Source organism: Mizuhopecten yessoensis, unplaced genomic scaffold (genome assembly GCF_002113885.1).
Source record: "Mizuhopecten yessoensis strain PY_sf001 unplaced genomic scaffold, ASM211388v2 scaffold3375, whole genome shotgun sequence".
Taxonomy (NCBI): domain Eukaryota; kingdom Metazoa; phylum Mollusca; class Bivalvia; order Pectinida; family Pectinidae; genus Mizuhopecten; species Mizuhopecten yessoensis.
Genome location: NW_018405013.1, coordinates 92,681 through 110,031, shown reverse-complemented (window position 1 = coordinate 110,031; position 17,351 = coordinate 92,681). Strand labels below are relative to the sequence as shown.

The 17,351-nt window shown below is 36.1% G+C and overlaps 1 protein-coding gene across 3 annotated transcripts in view; it reads left to right on the top strand.

Moving 5' to 3' along the window:
• The first annotated feature begins 9,470 nt into the window (after positions 1–9,470).
• LOC110447429 overlaps positions 9,471–17,351 on the top strand; it is a 96,573-nt gene continuing 88,692 nt past the window's right edge. Inside the window, exons 1-3 of one of the 3 annotated variants that reach the window (XM_021493118.1) lie at positions 9,471–9,601; positions 9,906–9,939; positions 10,408–10,558. In XM_021493118.1, coding sequence (XP_021348793.1) covers positions 10,433–10,558 — 126 coding nt within the window. In that variant the 5' untranslated portion in view covers positions 9,471–9,601; positions 9,906–9,939; positions 10,408–10,432. Of the gene's footprint in view, positions 9,602–9,905; positions 9,940–10,180; positions 10,238–10,264; positions 10,306–10,407; positions 10,559–17,351 lie in introns of those variants that run through there. The other 2 variants (XM_021493119.1, XM_021493120.1) reach the window with 2 other exon arrangements.

Here is a 17,351-nt window from a genome sequence, read left to right as displayed (position 1 = left end):
TCCTGTAGGTACTGAGGAGCTGTTCCATTCAGTGCCTTGTATGTGTATACCAGAATTTTGTACTGCGACCTGTATCGTACAGGTAACCAGTGCAACGAATAAAGCGCAGGTGTGATGTGCTCTCTCTTTCGAGTACGAGTAACTAGCCGTGCTGCAGTGTTCTGGACCCTCTGCAGACGACTAGTTAGTTTGTCAGATATACCACAGAGCAGGGCGTTACCATAATCCAACCGAGAGGTAACAAGTGAATGGACCAAAATCTTGCATGCATCTGCAGTTAGAAACTGCCGAATACAGCCGATGTTATACACATACATATTGGTACAGGTACGTAGGTAGATGCAGTCCAGTGGCGACCCAGGGGTGTTGCCCTAGTTGCTCGGGCAACACCCTTTTTTCTGTGTCTAAAAATAATCTTAACTTAGGTTTTTGAAGATTTTACTCTTTCAACCATCCTGTGAACTATGATTTTCTATGGCAAGCAGCAGTTTAAATATCTATATATGCCTAAGAGTTAGTTGCCCAAACAAGGAGTCCACTACTTATACTCTAAACAATAGGGGATTAATCCTCTTTTGTTTATATATTAGTAGGGTCTCCAGTCAGGTCAGTGGTGAAGGCTCAACGGACTGTCTACCTAATCGTATTGTTCTGATGTCACGGTGTGGTGATCAACCTGTCCGTAGAGAGAGGATAGAACCATCTGTTGGAATAGTGAGCGAGTAAATCGCGATGAAGATGCACAGCCCCAGCTTTCGTTCAGTGAAGCGGTACAACGACTCGAGGGCCAGATGACGTCACCAATGTGCTCAATACCCCTAACAACACGCGACGGCCCAAGAGAGCGCGTTCCACTCCCAACAGTGGGAACAGTCGCCATCAACCCCCGGGGTCCCGAGCGCGCACTACGCCGACAGACAATTTCAACGGGTCGTATGTGGGCCAATCCCCAGGAAGACAACACATGGCATCGCACTAAGGAGGAACCACGTCATCACCGATCCGACGTCATCCTCCTGGTCTAGGGGGATCCCATAGACGAGCGTAGGGAAGCGTAACGAGAGGTCCCGGCCTTAAGAACTTGAACATTGCATTTCTAAATGTATGTGGACTTATGTCTAAATCGTTATTACCAGAATTTGACAATTTAGTTAAATCGCATGATATCCTTGTATTTGTGGAAAGTAAAACTGATAATTTAGATATTATTAAATTACCAGATGAGTACACATACTTTGCAAAAAAACGAACAAAATTTTAAAAAAAATCAGGAGGTATTGTCATTGTTTTTAAAAAGAGTTTAGAACATATGTTACAATTTATCACTACCGAGTCTGAATTTGTACAATGGATAAGAATATCCCAGAAACTACTAAAAAATATAGATTATGATATTGTATTAGGGTGTACGTATATCCCTACCGAAAGTTCCAAGTGCTCTTCTCCCGATGCATTCTCCGATGTGGAGTCTGAAATGATTAGCTTGTGTAGCAATGACACCAGAGTAGCCTTAATAGGAGACTTTAACGCTAAAACTGAGAAGATATTGTTCCGGATAGTTCAATTCTCAATGTTTTGAATATAGATGAAAGTGATGATCTCTATAAAATCATGTATGATTTTGAAAAACTAGAATTATATAACATTCCACTACAACGTTATAGTGAATGCAAGGCTAAAACTAACAATTTTGGCAATAAACTATACTAGACTTTTGTAAGAATAATAATATATATATAGCAAATGGTAGAATTGGTTGCGATCAGTTTAATGGGAAAAATACCTGTAATGGCTCGTCTCTTATTGATTTTTTTTTACTAACTGCCGACTTATTCAAAGTAGTAACATATTTTGAGGTTGATGATTTTAATCCACTATTATCCGATGTTCACAGTTGTGTTGAATTTAAGTTCGAAGGGGCGTCTGAACTCATACATACTCTATACGAAAATCCTTATGCAACCGACAAAAACGGTGATTACGTGAAATGGAATGATCAATTAAGTAATTCGTTTACTAATATTATTGCAGATGATCATGATAATAAACTTGCTACGCTGAACGAGTATGTTAAAAATTTGAAAGCTAAGGAAACCGACCAAATAACTAATGCAGAAATTAATGATGTAACGAAAAATTTCACAGATATATTTACTACGTCCGCCAACCAGTCATTCGATCGCAAATCTGTTTACCGCGGAAACATTCATGAAAATAACAAACCATGGTTTACATCAAATTGTAAAAAGCTTCGAAAAGAATTTCACAAAGCCAAACAGAACTATCGTTAATTAAAAAATGATGTTAACAAGCACGCATTGAAAAGGAAAAGTTGTAATTACAGGAAAGAGGTAAATAAAGCATACAAAACCTATACATTCAACATGGAAAATAAAATAAGAGATTCAGTAAAGGAGAGTCCAAAATTCCTATGGAATATTCTAAATAGGTTTTCGGGTAAACCAAAACCAAAATATACCAATAAACGAACTCTATAACTATTTAAAAAACTTAAATTCAGCTTGCTATGTGGAAGATAATAATGAAGGACTTCTGCAAGATATTGATAACGATGAAGTCTCTTAAGATCTCAATGCTGAAATTACCGAAACGGAAATTATTCGATCGATAGAAAGCTTAAAAAATAATAAAGCGAGCGGAATCGAGGAAATGCAGAATGAATATATAAAAAATACTCTCAATCAGTTTTTGCCTTTATATACAGATTTTTTCAACATCATTCTCAACACTGGGTTAATACCCCAAGAATGGACAGTTGTTATTATTAAACCTATATACAAAAATAAAGGTTGCCAGGGCGATCCGGATAATTATAGGGCGATAACTCTGGTGTCATGTTTGGGAAAAGTATTTACCTCTATAATTAATGGTAGACTTACAAAATTATCTGATAAGAAAAACCTGATATCCTCCGCCCAACGGGATTTCGAAAGGGATATCCCACTTCTGAAAACATTTTTATAATGCATTCCCTAATTTCTTAATATTTTTCAAAGGGTAAAAAGTTATATTGTTCATTCGTTGATTTTAAAAAGGCCTTTGATACGGTGTGGCGAGCAGGCTTGTGGAAAAAAATACAAAATAGTAACATTACGGGCAAACTATTTAAAGTCCTTTGTAATCTATATCAAAATACCAAATCATGCGTATTAATGGTAATGATACATCCGACTTTTTCAGGTGCAATGTCGGGGTAAAACAAGGAGAAAACTTATCGCCATTTTTGTTTTCCCTCTTTCTTAACGATCTAGAGGATTTCCTCAATTAACGTAATGTTTCTTGTTTGAATGAAGTGTATGCTCTCTTAGTGATCAAAATTTAGGTTTGTACTTAAAATTGTTTATTATATTATATGCTGATGATACAGTGCTTTTGTCAGAAACACCAGATGGCCTACAGAACGCATTGAATGAATTCCAAAATTATTGTAATATTTGGAAATTAACAGATAATACCCAAAAAACTAAGGTTTTGATTTTTGTAAAAAGAAAAAGTAAAAGAGACCATCACTTTACGTTAAATAATGAGATTTTAGAAATGCCAGATTCGTACACATATCTTGGAATAATATTAAACTACAATGGTGTTTTTACAAAAGCCAAAAGTAAACTAACAGAGCAAGCAAAAAAAGCTTTATATGCATTGTATATTAAGATTAGAAATATTTCCATTCCTGTAGATCTTCAACTGAAATTATTTGATGCACTTGTGTCACCAATTTTATTATATGGATGTGAAATCTGGGGCTATGAAAATACAAAAAGTATCGAAAAAATACACTTACAGTTTTGTAAGGAAATTCTTAACATTCGGAAGAGCACCCCAAATTATATGGTATATGGTGAGTTAGGAAGGTATCCCCTAGAAATTGAAATCAGTGTTAGAATGGTTATGTTCTGGCATAAGCTTATAACGGGTGGATCGAAATTATCTAGTGTAATGTATAAGTTAATGTACAATTTGCACCAGAATTCTTTATTAAGTTTTAAATGGTTAACGTATATACGAGATATCTTAAACAATACTGGATTTAATAATTTATGGACTTTCCAAATATCATGTACAATTAATAGACAATGCTTGAAAAATATCATTAAGCAGAGATTATGCGATCAATTCATTCAAAGTTGGTTTCATGATGTTGAAACCTCCTCGCGAGGGCAAGTTTACTCCTTATTCAAATTTCAGTTTAATATTGAACCATATCTTTTAAAGCTAAATCGTAATGAACGAAAAGTAATATGTAAATTTAGAACATCAAATATAAAATTTCCTTTAGAAACAGGAAGATGGAATAGAGTCCCACGCGAGGAAAGGTTATGTCCCCTACGTAATAACTGTGTTGGGGACGAATACCACTACTTATACCAATGTACTAATGTATCTGTTGTAGCTCTTAGACAACGTAATATACCAAATTATTATTATGTCAACCCAACTTATATCAAAATGAAAGGAATGTTCTCAATATGTAACACGGTACTTTTAACAAAAGTAAGTATTTATACAAAGAGTTATGAAGCTACTTAATATCTAAAATAAGTTAGCTAAAAGAATTATTGAAATGGATTGTTATTGTATAAATTGTATCATGTTTCATATTATGTGTGTACTATGTCCATCAATGTATACTTTGTAATATGTGACCTCTTAGTGTATTAATAAAACTTGAAAAAACTTGAAACTTGGAATTAGGTATATATGTTAATTGGTATTTCAAAGGTAGAGTCCATTTCCTGATAGATAAACCTGTATTTTCACCTGTCGTTTCATTTACACATGATCACCAGGAGCAATCATATGCTACCTGGCTTCGTTAATCAGATTGCACCAGGAGAGATTTATTATACCTGTTAAAAAATGTAAATTTCAAAAACTTCGAAGACAATAAAGCATCCACCTTAGCAATCTAATTATATCTTCACATGGCTCCCGTAAAACGGGAGCGACGTGAAGATATAACTTTAATTAGATTGCCACTTTAGCATCACGTTATCAGGTGAATAATAACCAATGTTAGCATAAAAGTCTGGCACGTATATATATATCCTTTTTAACAGGTGTTACCCTTGTACATATGTATGCATACAAATTCACAATAAAAGACAAACAGTCAAATCATAATTCATATTTATGACAAAATAAATCAATATTTAATTGACAAAATGCTCGCCTACACTACATGCACATGAAAGACATGACACAAACATCAACATTTTAACCAAAAACCTACATTTTTACCATTGTTTCAGAGAATTTGTTAAACACTCGCTTCGCTCGGCCATCATAAAATATAAATACTCTATGTTTTGAAATATAACCTGGAATAATACCGCAAACTCAGAAAACTATTCTATGCCTGATTCGATCTGTTTGACAATGGAAATAATGTCCGATAAATTCTAGCTTTCTACGCTTGGCAATGCTTGAACAAGTTTAGTATTACATCTTCAGAAAAAAAATCGCCTCGCTCTGCTCGTCAGGGAAATTATAATTGTCACAATCTCAGAAATAATGAAGTTCTATATACATGTACAACCGACATGACAATAATTATTTATTAGTTTTTTGAGTCTTTTTTTTCTGAGTTTAAAACAGCTTAAAATACCCAGGTAAGATAAATTGCATGATAATTGTCATTTTTTCTCAAAAACTTCACCATATTTTTATGGAAGTAATTATTTCAAGTCCCTACAGTTGGTTACTTTTAATGTTTCGTGCTGTAGATCGCGATGTTCCCGTATCAGGAAATCTTGGACTAGTTACATAGATGAAGGACTAGTAAACAATCTATTGAACTAGTCCTGTGGACTATCAAGCAAAAACAGTTAGTGTCTAACCCTGATTGGTCATGTATAAGAAGACCCTATGGAGTTTGTGTTTCATAAGGTCAAGGTCGTCATCACTACTTATAGAAAGTCAAGTATGACAACAGGTTACTTTCAATATATAACAAGTGTCATGTACATACGTACCACAAGTGAGAGGATTTGTACTATATGTGATATACCTTGCTGTCAGCGTAATATTTTTCAACTAATTAATATGCCGATAAGGTACATGTGCATGTACATGTAATGACAAATAATAATTGTACTTAATCCTATACTAGTATATGCCAAGGTGGTATGTGCGCATACATGGATGATGAATGAATATATTTTTGAAGTCATATTTCAGTAATTGTAGATGTCAATTTGTATGTTTACATGCACTGGTATTGACTACGATAATACTATACTGCGGAGCTGTGCACCTTGATGAACACTGATGACTTGTGAGAAGCATAGTTGATTGATATACTTATAAAACCTCATTTCCTTTATATTGTTTGGATTTCGTCTCTCGCAAACATTGAAGAAATAACATGCACGTTTTACATGTGCGGCTTGGAACTATGTGTGCTACCAATTCCTGAGTGGAAGACTATAGGGTGAAGAACCATGGACTTTACAGTCAGAACCTCGAGGGTTGATTCGGCACTTAACCCTCAGCTGCATTTATAATATCAACATGTATTAAACTTTCATATCATTGCAAAATTTAAAATCAAATTACAAAATAAAATATAATAAATGAAATGCTAAAATATATGATAAACTTAGTCTTACTGTATATTACTTAATTTCCATTTCTACCGGATATTATTTGATTAAAATGTATTGTAATATGGAAAGAACTTAATATAGGCTTTAAGTCTGATGTTCAATCCAATTGATCACGATTATCAATCAAATGTGTTGAAATTGAAAACACAAACAGTCATATTCAATAGGTTAGAGCCTCCTGGCGCCTAGCTGACTATACGCTGGAGTTTAAAAAACCCCACTGTTTGTGGTATACTAAATTCGTCGTCAGAAATATATGACTGTCCCAACTTTGTGAGATTTCCCTCTAGAAAATGATCCTGGGGCAGATTGATCTTAAAATTCGTATATTCATTTTCCTGCTGAGGTTGGGGGCTTCTGGTTCAGTTTCTTTATTACCGAGAGCCATCCGATTCATAGGTTAAATGTCAAATATCTACACCATGTAGTACATGTAAAAGAGATTAATATACATATTTCAATTAATTAAGTGGATAATGAGCTTACAAGTACATACGTAATTTTCTATATCAGACATCGATTTCTCTAGGTTTTCTCATAGCACAATTTAAATACTTTCGACATTACATAATTCTTTTACATCATTAGTACTCAATAATTTCGTAAACTTAAAAACCACTCCGAGCAAGGACTAACTACGCCTGGCCTCCTGCCTTGAAATGAAAAAGAACACGTGCCTCCGTATGTGGTCTTATTTATTGGTTCTTTGTCACAAGACAAGAAAAACACTACTTGTACGATACGACAAACCATAACAAGAGTTCCAAAGGGCCTGTTCTTCAATATCTTGTCAGGGTCACGCGGGAGTAGTTTTTTTTAATAAACTCTATTTTGCTCCGCGCATTATATTGCATTGTTAATAATTCGCTATACATTTGAACGAACATGTCTTTACCTTTGTACTATGTTTGGCTAAAATAGACCTGATGGGGTTAAAAACCTTCTGAGGACATGGTTACGCTCTTTGTGAAGAATGTTGTCCTTCGGGTAAGAACCACCTACTGTAAAGAAAAAAATCCTCTGTACTTTTGCATCCCCCCCCCCCCCACACACACACACACACTCACACTCACACACATACACACTTTCTCTCTGATTTAACTGATTCCGCGTCTGATTTCTTAGAATTAAAGATGTACAAAGAGTTCGACCAGAGAAGATGACATGTAGTAACTTTTAATTATCATTGTTTCGTCTTTTCTCCATGAAAAGACGAGGTTCAATAGTTTGCTCGAGTCTTTTCTGTTTCCCCGAATATCACACGAAAAAATGCTAGTTGATTAACGACATATAATTATAGTATCTGTTCAGGGTAGAAATCTCGTCATTTCGACCCAAAAGAAATTTGCACTTCCAAACTATTACTCTACGTATCGTAATATATCAAAGATGAAAGGTTTATTATCTGCGTGTAATGTTCGTGTAATGTCACATGTGAGTATGGATTCTTAGAAAAGCTCGAAAACATTTTTGAATATTTAAATACTATGTATCAGGTTTTTCACATATTGCTGTAATCCTAACTCCGCCTTGTTAATTATTGTTGATTGCTGTACATTGTACATGTGTGGTTTCGTGTTACACACTAACGTGTCTGAGTGAATCGAAGTACCAATCTGTAATATGATAACAAGATAATTAATAAACATGAACTTCTACCTCCGAAATGACGAAATTAATAGGTCACTAATTAGCTTACATCACATTCCGCGTGTAATGTGTCGACTTTCCCACAGGACCTGCGAATTTGTTACATAAACTAAGGTGTTCATCATCATTTGGGGTGGCATTTCTACCGAAAGTTAATCTAAACCTCTAAAACGTGTACAATCACTCTAAACTTTCGGGGTTCGAAAATACGAACGAACGAGATTCAAGCAAACTATTATTTCTCGTCATTTCAGGAGGAGGAGACGAAACAACAAAATGGCCTAAATCACCTACTTCGACTTCGCGGGATAAACTTTTTCGCCTTAAACCATGAGAGTCTAGAGTCTATCGCGAATTCTTACCGCAACACAATATGTAGTACTTATTTTCTTTTTAAATGATCCTCTCCCGAATTATTTTTAGAGAATGAGCCGTTAGAGACAAAAAGTTATCGCAAACATTGAGTGATATAAAGTATTCCGTGAACATCATTATCGAACGATGGGGTAGACAAAGTCAACATTGATAGTTTATATCGTTTGGAAACCTCAGTTATTTTTACATAGTCAAGTTTCTATTTCGAGGTTACGGACGTCTGTGTATAGCTGTAGGGGTATACTATTCAAATCAGTGCTTATTGCTCTGTTGCAAGGTGGAAGGCTTTGATAAGAACTGTCAACATGGAGCAAATTAGTATCTTATGGCCAAGGTTAACAAAAACGGAAATAAAAAATATACTAAAAGTACATGTATATTCACTAAAATTGTTTCAAAATTATCATAAGATAACAAAAAAAAATCACGAGTTTATCTGCATATTTCAGTATATTTTGAGACATGTCTGTTTAAAACTGAAGCCAAAATGCGAACATTTGACAACGACTCATTAAATTAATCAAGTTTGAAAAAAATCTTGAACCTCAAGATGTTTCGCACTTGGGCGGTGCTGGTCGAACCAGATAAATGAAAGTTGTCCGCATGAACTTCATCCAATGAAATAACATGTTACAAAATAGTTTCGGTGTACGAAGCATGGTTAACTTGAAACCAAGTGAACGTGCAAGATGTTTTAGATATACTTTTTATTAATATAAGACAAGAAACAGGACATGAGCCAGGTAAGGGGCTTTTGGGCAGCTAGCTTATCTCCACTCTCGCCTTAGCAGACAAGTTTGCCTTGTGGGCGTGAATATTGAAGAGAAAGTAAACTGTCTTTATTTATGTAGTTGACGATGTCGCTTATACATGTGATTTCCTGCGGTGTGCGGTTTATCTTCTGATGTGAGGAAATTTTAATTGGGAGTGTTAACATTCCATTACAGGTTAGTATCATTTCATGTCTTGAGACTAATTTGATCATTACAGCAATAGGTGTGCAGTTGTAAATTGAAATGGGTTTATAACCAATTCGTGCAGCGATAATGATATAGCTATAGGTATCCAGATATATGTAAGCATTACCTATGAAATAGTACCAGTTCGAACCAAAACTAAATGTATATACATTCTTCACGTTATTTCGATATTTGTAAAATGTGATGATTCATTGGTTAAATCTATACAATTCAGTTGGCAAAATTGAATGTGTTTTATATAGTCTGCTGATATTTACCTGTATACTTTCAGCAGAGGGATACACACCCATGTTACCTGGTAATAGGTAAGTTTGAACTTACAGTTTTACATTGAAATATTACCATGTTGGCTATTTTACAGTCGAGGCTGATTAATCTGTGCTATTAGATATATGTCATGCAGGAGGATAAAGTGAGGTGTGTACCTGGTTACCATGAAAACCAAATGTAAAAATTATTGGGATGGGTGTAAAATATACATGCGTCAGTGTTTACATATTGTCATAGTTGAGTGAATTTTGAATATATATTTCTTGTCATGCTGTAGTGGGGTAATTACCTGTACACGGATATACACAATTAGACTTACTTACAAATTTACAGGTAAATACCTACGAGACTAAATGTTTCATCGTGAAATTTAAAAGTGTTTCACTGCACTGGAACAGTGGGTAAGGAAGTTCATGGACATAGATTTATTCTGGGAAACAGTGTTTAAATTTGTTGAATATTTGACCTAAATGTTTATCAGTCTTTCCTGATGTATATTGCAGGATCTAGTACGAGTAGAAAAGTCACATGGTGTCATTCGTAAGAATCCAGTTTCCTGAAGTTAAGATGGAAAATGTTGCCGATGAGGATTCTTCATGTTTTCATCGGCGCCAGGCGGTCAGACGGAAGGGATTTGTCTTCCAGAGGGTACAGGTAAGTTACCGCTACTCACCTGTACGGTGGCCTCATTAGGAGGAGGAAGAGGAGGAGGAAACAGGTAATCGAGTAAATATGCTATCGATGTGATGTCGACCCATTTATCTCAGTTTTTATGGAATCTAGTTCTAAAGTTCTGAAGTTTCAATTTAACCATGTAAGGTTAAAATTGATACCATGTTTATTCCAAAAACACCCCTCAACCTACCTGTTTGTTGTTATGAATGACTGTGAATATTTGTCCTTTAAAAGACAGAAGGTCAACGCTTGTCCTCCAATGCAGAAAGCAAGGTTATTAAATGCAGAACTTTATTTAGTTTACAACAATTAAGACAAGTTCGTAAACTTGTAATACCCGATCATCACTGTTGTTATATGGAAGGAAATGTTTACACTTCTCCTTCCAGAGACGTTATAGAGAAGAAACTTGATTCCTGTAAGTTTTTTTACTCTAGAAGCAAGAAATCTTTATGCTGTAATTTTGATAAAACTACTCTCCAAAAAGAACTGATCAAAAACACAACCCTGCCAACATCTCAAAGGAGATAATGTTACATACAACTTATTGGTTCCTATACTTCCAAAGTCAGTGATTTCCCTACCTCATCGTGACAGGGTCCTGTGCCTTGTGACTTTGGGAAAATATAAAAAAGAAAAAGCTTGATTTTGGGAGAATAAATCAATTTTTGTATTGATTTTGTGATAAAACATTAGAAATTATCTAGGGAAAGGGCTTTTATAATGCCCCAAATTAACCTTAAAAACTGTTGAAAGTCAAGGTCACAAATAGGGGTCACCGACCATATATGTTGTTTCGGTAAGTGTGATATGGCTAAAAAGTTTCCAACACCTACCCTAGAGATCAAGGTCATGATTAGAGGTTAAAGGTTGTATGTGGTTATTTTTCTTGTCAGAACAGTGAGATTATTTCATACAACTTCACTGACATCTAAAAAACATTTAGACACAGCACTGTAATCTGTGCAGTATGAAGTGAAAACTGTTTGTGTTATTGACCCAGATCACACATGTATTTATCTGTACATACGGGCACATAAACAAGGAAACACAGGGCTATTTTTGGGACTGAGATAAGGTGACTGACTGAACCTAAAGCTAGTTTATCAGGGAAGCTGTAATGAGGCATTGATAGGGAAACAATCTGTCACCTTAGGCATTCTTTAAAGTCTGGACAGAAGTCTTTTTATTCTTGTGTGATCTTACTGGCATGCTCCTTTAAGCTGACTCCAGTTCTAATATGTTGTTTGGTCTCATGGCTTTGTCTAGGCTCCTAGTCTAATCTGTTTGTTTGGTCTCATGGCTTTGTCTAGGCTCCTGGTACAATCTGTTTGTTTGGTCTCATGGCTTTGTCTAGGCTCCTGGTCTAATCTGTTTGTTTGGTCTCACAGCTTTATCTAGGCTCCTGGTCTAATCTGTTTGTTTGGTCTAACTGCTTTATCTAGGCTCCTGGTTTATTCTGTTTTGTTAGTTGTTATGGCTTTTTTTAGGCACCTGGTCTAGTACGAGTACAAATGCATCAGACCATTACACAAGACAGTAAATATCCTCCAGCAGAAGTTGCTAAAACCCCATATTTTCCTTTAGCAATGAAGAATTGTCTTTAGCAAACTAAAGGTGACGTTTTGATGACTAGTACTATATGTACCCTGTCACCTTCATCAGACAAATGACCAGTGAAGCGTATGTAGCCAAAATCGACATCGATTTTATGGACGACTCGTACACATTTTACACCTTTGAGAGCATACGCTCCACTGGTCATTTGTCTGATGAAAATGACAGTGTACATATCCTACTAGTCATCAAAACGTCACATAGACAGTTTTATTGGTTGTGTAAACAGAACTTCGAAATCTGACATGGTCCTCTCCATTCAGGTCTTAAGTGTTTCCCAAAGAAATAATTGAGAGGACACCATGACCTATTTTATGGAACATGGAAATCGGCAAACTTGGACTGAACACTTTTCAAAATTGATAAAACGTCTTTGTTTAAACAATTAATCGTGATAGGTTCTATGACCTTTCCACATGATTGTTTTAAAATGTTTGTGTTGATGATAATTGCACGTTTCATTGGGAAATCAATAACTGTTTTATTTACCAAACATGTTGACAAGATGATCTAGCCTACCAAAGGGTTGTTTTCTGTTCCCAGGATCTGTGACCCTTGACCTGATCATAGAGGTGGCTATGCCATATTGCATCTTCATTAAAATGACGGTGTATATAAAACAGAGGCTGGAATTTTATTTATTTTCGCTCATAATATTTTCGCACAATTTACGAAAAGCACAATTTTCTTTTTCGCAATTAGTAATCAAATTTGGCAAATTGTGGAAAATGCAATTGGCAGCGTTAGCAGAGCATGATACCAGATAAAGAGGATACACCAATAAACCATAGCAATATATACCACAATGGACCAATCAAAGACACCTGAAGCACAAGACAGGTCTAGCTGGTATTTCTATTCTGGTCCCTTGGTGTGGTATACAGTATTTACTCAGGTGTTGTTTATTTCTGATTGGCCTTGTCTTTCAGATTGGTCTCTTAAATTGGTTTGGATTTATTCCCAAAGCTGGTTGTTTTGTCAAATATTTAGCTCAATTTTGTATAAAGGAGGGTATGCCCCCCCTAAAGTCAGAGGGGCATGGCAAAATAGGGGGAAAAGAGTTAAATCTTCAGAAATCTCCTTCTCGACCAATGGAGGGATTTTGACCAAATTTGTTCGAGAGCATCTTTGGGGAAAGAAGACTCAATTTTGTATAAAAAAGGGTGTGTACCCCTTGGTGGGTGGGTGGAGAGGGGTAGGGCCCAATAAGGGAAATAGAGATAAATTTTCAAAAATCTTTTCCTTCCTTAATGGAGGGATTTTAACTACATTTGTTCTAGAACATCTTTAAGAAAGGAGGACTCAATTTTGTATGAATGGAGGGTGGGGCCCTGGGGGCAGAGGTGCGTGGCCTAATAGGGGAAATAGAGGTAAATCAATAAAATCCTTCACCTGTCGTATGAGTTGATGGATTTCATTCCCACCCTATAATCAAATATACAATTGCTAGGCATGAAGGGAAGAAAACATTCATGCTACTAGGATTGCCTGACTATCTCCCTGGTCAAAACATGTAAACAGTTGAGATCCCCACCCCATAACCATATACAAAATTGCTGGAAATGAAGAATACATGTCCTTAGTATTACTTATTCACCTTTGATAAATCTGTATAGTACTCAACAGGTTTAAAATTGAAAATACAATACCAGGTGAGCTATTAAGGCCCCTTGGCTTCTTGTTTGGTCTGATCTGGTCTGATCTGGTCTATATGTGATTTGGTCTGGACTTTCTATGCTGTGATCCTGGATCTCTTGTTTGGTCTGATCTGGTCTATATGTGATTTGGTCTGGACTTTCTATGCTGTGATCCTGGAGGTCTTGTATGGTCTGATCTGGTCTATATGTGATTTGGTCTGGACTTTCTATGCTGTGATCCTGGAGGTCTTGTATGGTCTGATCTGGTCTATATGTGATTTGGTCTGGACTTTCTATGCTGTGATCCTGAAGGTCTTGTATGGGCTGATCTGGTCTATATGTGATTTGTTCTGGACTTTCTATGCTGTGATCCTGGAGGTCTTGTATGGTCTGATTTGGTCTATAGACGATTTGGTCTGGACTTTCTATGCTGTGATCCTGGAGGTCTTGTATGTGCTGATCTGGTCTATATGTGATTTGTTCTGGACTTTCTATGCTGTGATCCTGGAGGTCTTGTATGATCTGATCTGGTCTATATGTGATTTGGTCTGGACTTTGTATGCTTTGATCCTAGAGCTCTTGTATGGTCTGATCAGGTCTATATGTAATTTGGTCTGGACTTTCTATGCTGTGATCCTGGAGGCCTTGTATGGTCTAATCTGGTCTATATGTGATTTGGTCTGGACTTTCTATGCTGTGTTCCTGGAGGTCTTGTATGATCTGATTTGGATTATATGTGATTTGGTCTGGACTTGCTATAATGTGATCCTGGAGGACTTGTATGGTCTGTTCTGGTCTATATGGGATTTGGTCTGGCCTTTCTATGCTGTGATCCTGGCGGTCTTGTATGGTCTGATCTGGGCTATATGTGATTTGGTCTGGACTTGCTATAATGTGATCCTGGAGGACTTGTATGGTCTGATCTGGTCTATACGTGATTTGGTCTGGACTTTCTACGCTGTGATCCTGGAGGTCTTGTATGATCTGATTTGGACTATATGGGATTTGGTCTGGCCTTTCTATGCTGTGATCCTGGCGGTCTTGTATGGTCTGATCTGGTTTATACGTGATTTGGTCTGGACTTTCTTTGCTGTGATCCTGGAGGTCTTGTATGATCTGATCTGGTCTATGTGTGATTTGGTCTGGACTTTCCATGCTATGATCCTGGAGGTCTTGTATGGTCCTATAAGTTTTATTTAGTCACAGGTATATTGTATTTGGATAAAACATATTTTTCGCAGTCAGCCTGGCATTTTTTCAGTATTCTTACCCTACAGCATTTGATATGATCAGGTCTATATGTAATTAGGTCTGGACTTTCTATGCTGTGTTCCTGGAGGTCTTGTATGATCTGATTTGGACTATATGTGATTTGATCTGGACTTTGTATGCTTTGATCCTAGAGCTCTTGTATGGTCTGATCAGGTCTATATGTAATTAGGTCTGGACTTTCTATGCTGTGTTCCTGGAGGTCTTGTATGATCTGATTTGGATTATATGTGATTTGGTCTGGACTTGCTATAATGTGATCCTGGAGGACTTGTATGGTCTGATCTGGTCTATATGTGATTTGGTCTGGACTTGCTATAATGTGATCCTGGAGGACTTGTATGGTCTGATCTGGTCTATAGGCGATTTGGTCTGGACTTTCTATGCTTTGATCCTAGAGCTCTTGTATGGTCTGATCAGGTCTATATGTGATTTGGTCTGAACTTGCTATGCTGTGATCCTGGAGGTCTTGTATGGTCTTATAAGTTTTCTTTAGTCACAGGTATATTGTATTTGGATAAAACATATTTTTCGCAGTCAGACTGGCATTTTTTCAGTATTCTTACCCTACAGCATTTGATATACAGATGAATATTTCAATGCAGTAATTGGGGAGAAGTAAGTTTGTACATGTCACAGACATCTGTTACACAGGTAAGGCGTTTTGCTAATTCAAGAGCTGTAATCAATAGGAAACCAGAGTTATCTCCCTTTGGAATTATTACTCTGGGGCTTACTTATTCTTTGAATGTTCTTTATAACAAGATCTGGTGGACCTACCTGTTGTTGACACAAACCTGACGAAAGCTGTGTCAACAATCTTGATGGTTATAAACCATAAATTAGTGTTATGTGCATGTGAAATACTGAATGATGGAACGACATTAGTTTTTGGTGGAAGATGGATTATTCTAAGTGATGTGCAGGTTCTGAACTTAAACCGTATAACTAATACACACGTGGGAGTACACATGTCATTTGTAATGTACGCCATAGGTACATACTACCACAGTGTCAGGCCACATACATATACCTTAGTTACGTCATATAGAATTATCACAAAATCATTGTGAGGTATGTATTCTCTGTGTGGGAGTCCTCCGTATACAAGGGGATTGTTGTCTCTGTGGTTTGTCTTCGTTATCTCCACTGTATATCTAATTAAATATAATTAAGTTATTTGGTAATCCACTGAGTTTCTAAAAAAAACATTTTCTTAAAATATTCTGCAATGGTTTTTCTTTAAACAAAAGTTATGTGTACAATATTATGGAACATAGTATTTCCAGGTGGTATCTATAGCAACGTTCTATAGATAAAAAACAGCAAGAGCATACCGAAGTGTCTACAAAACCACAATTCAGAATTCAAAGTCGACAAAACTAGAGATCGCGTCACAGGAAGTGATCCGCAAAATATGAACAAAGGTATTTTTTTTACTTGGAGAGCCTTGAAAAGATACAAGGAGAATACGACCAGGGGTTTGGAATGGTAAGCATCTCAATATGCTTCATCAATGACACCCCAAGTCAAATCAAAGTAATGTCACGTCTCACATCAAGAACTTGGATAGTGACAACAAAACCACAAGGCACTCTAATGAGCATAATCAAAAACATCGACCTTCATATCACACAAAGAAATGGCATATTTCCCTGTGCGATCCTGATGGCGACCCTTAAACTTGTCGATAAATAAGTCTTTACCAACCTGCATCTATGGAAACCCTGTGTTGTAAGTTTTTCCGTCAGCAGATACATGTGATTGACAATAGTATAAGGGAGGAAGAAGAAAAGGGTGAAGAGGGGGACAGAATGTGCTTCTATCAATTTGTGTACCAAAATTGAAGACAGTGACTGAAAACAATTTCTCTAAGATACCAGCATTAAACATAAATAATGTTCATGGAAAAAAATAGGAAAATCTGTTTTTATTTATTGTATTGGCATATTTTTGTAAATTTTAGTTCTGTTGAAATTTAACAGTGAAGGAATTTTAAAAAACGCTCACAATTATATGAAGATAACATACCACAAATATGAAGAAAATTAATACGGATGTGTTAATGGATATTCTCGTATTGTATCAACAAGCTGAATTTTCTGTGCCATAAATGTTTTTCATAGTTTACACAACTTAACATCATGAGAAGATGCATTACAGGATTTTTTTTTAAAAAGATGGCCCATCAGTTTGTTTTTAGTAATGACTAGGAAGCTTTCTACTACCTAGTTTCTCCTCCCCCCCCC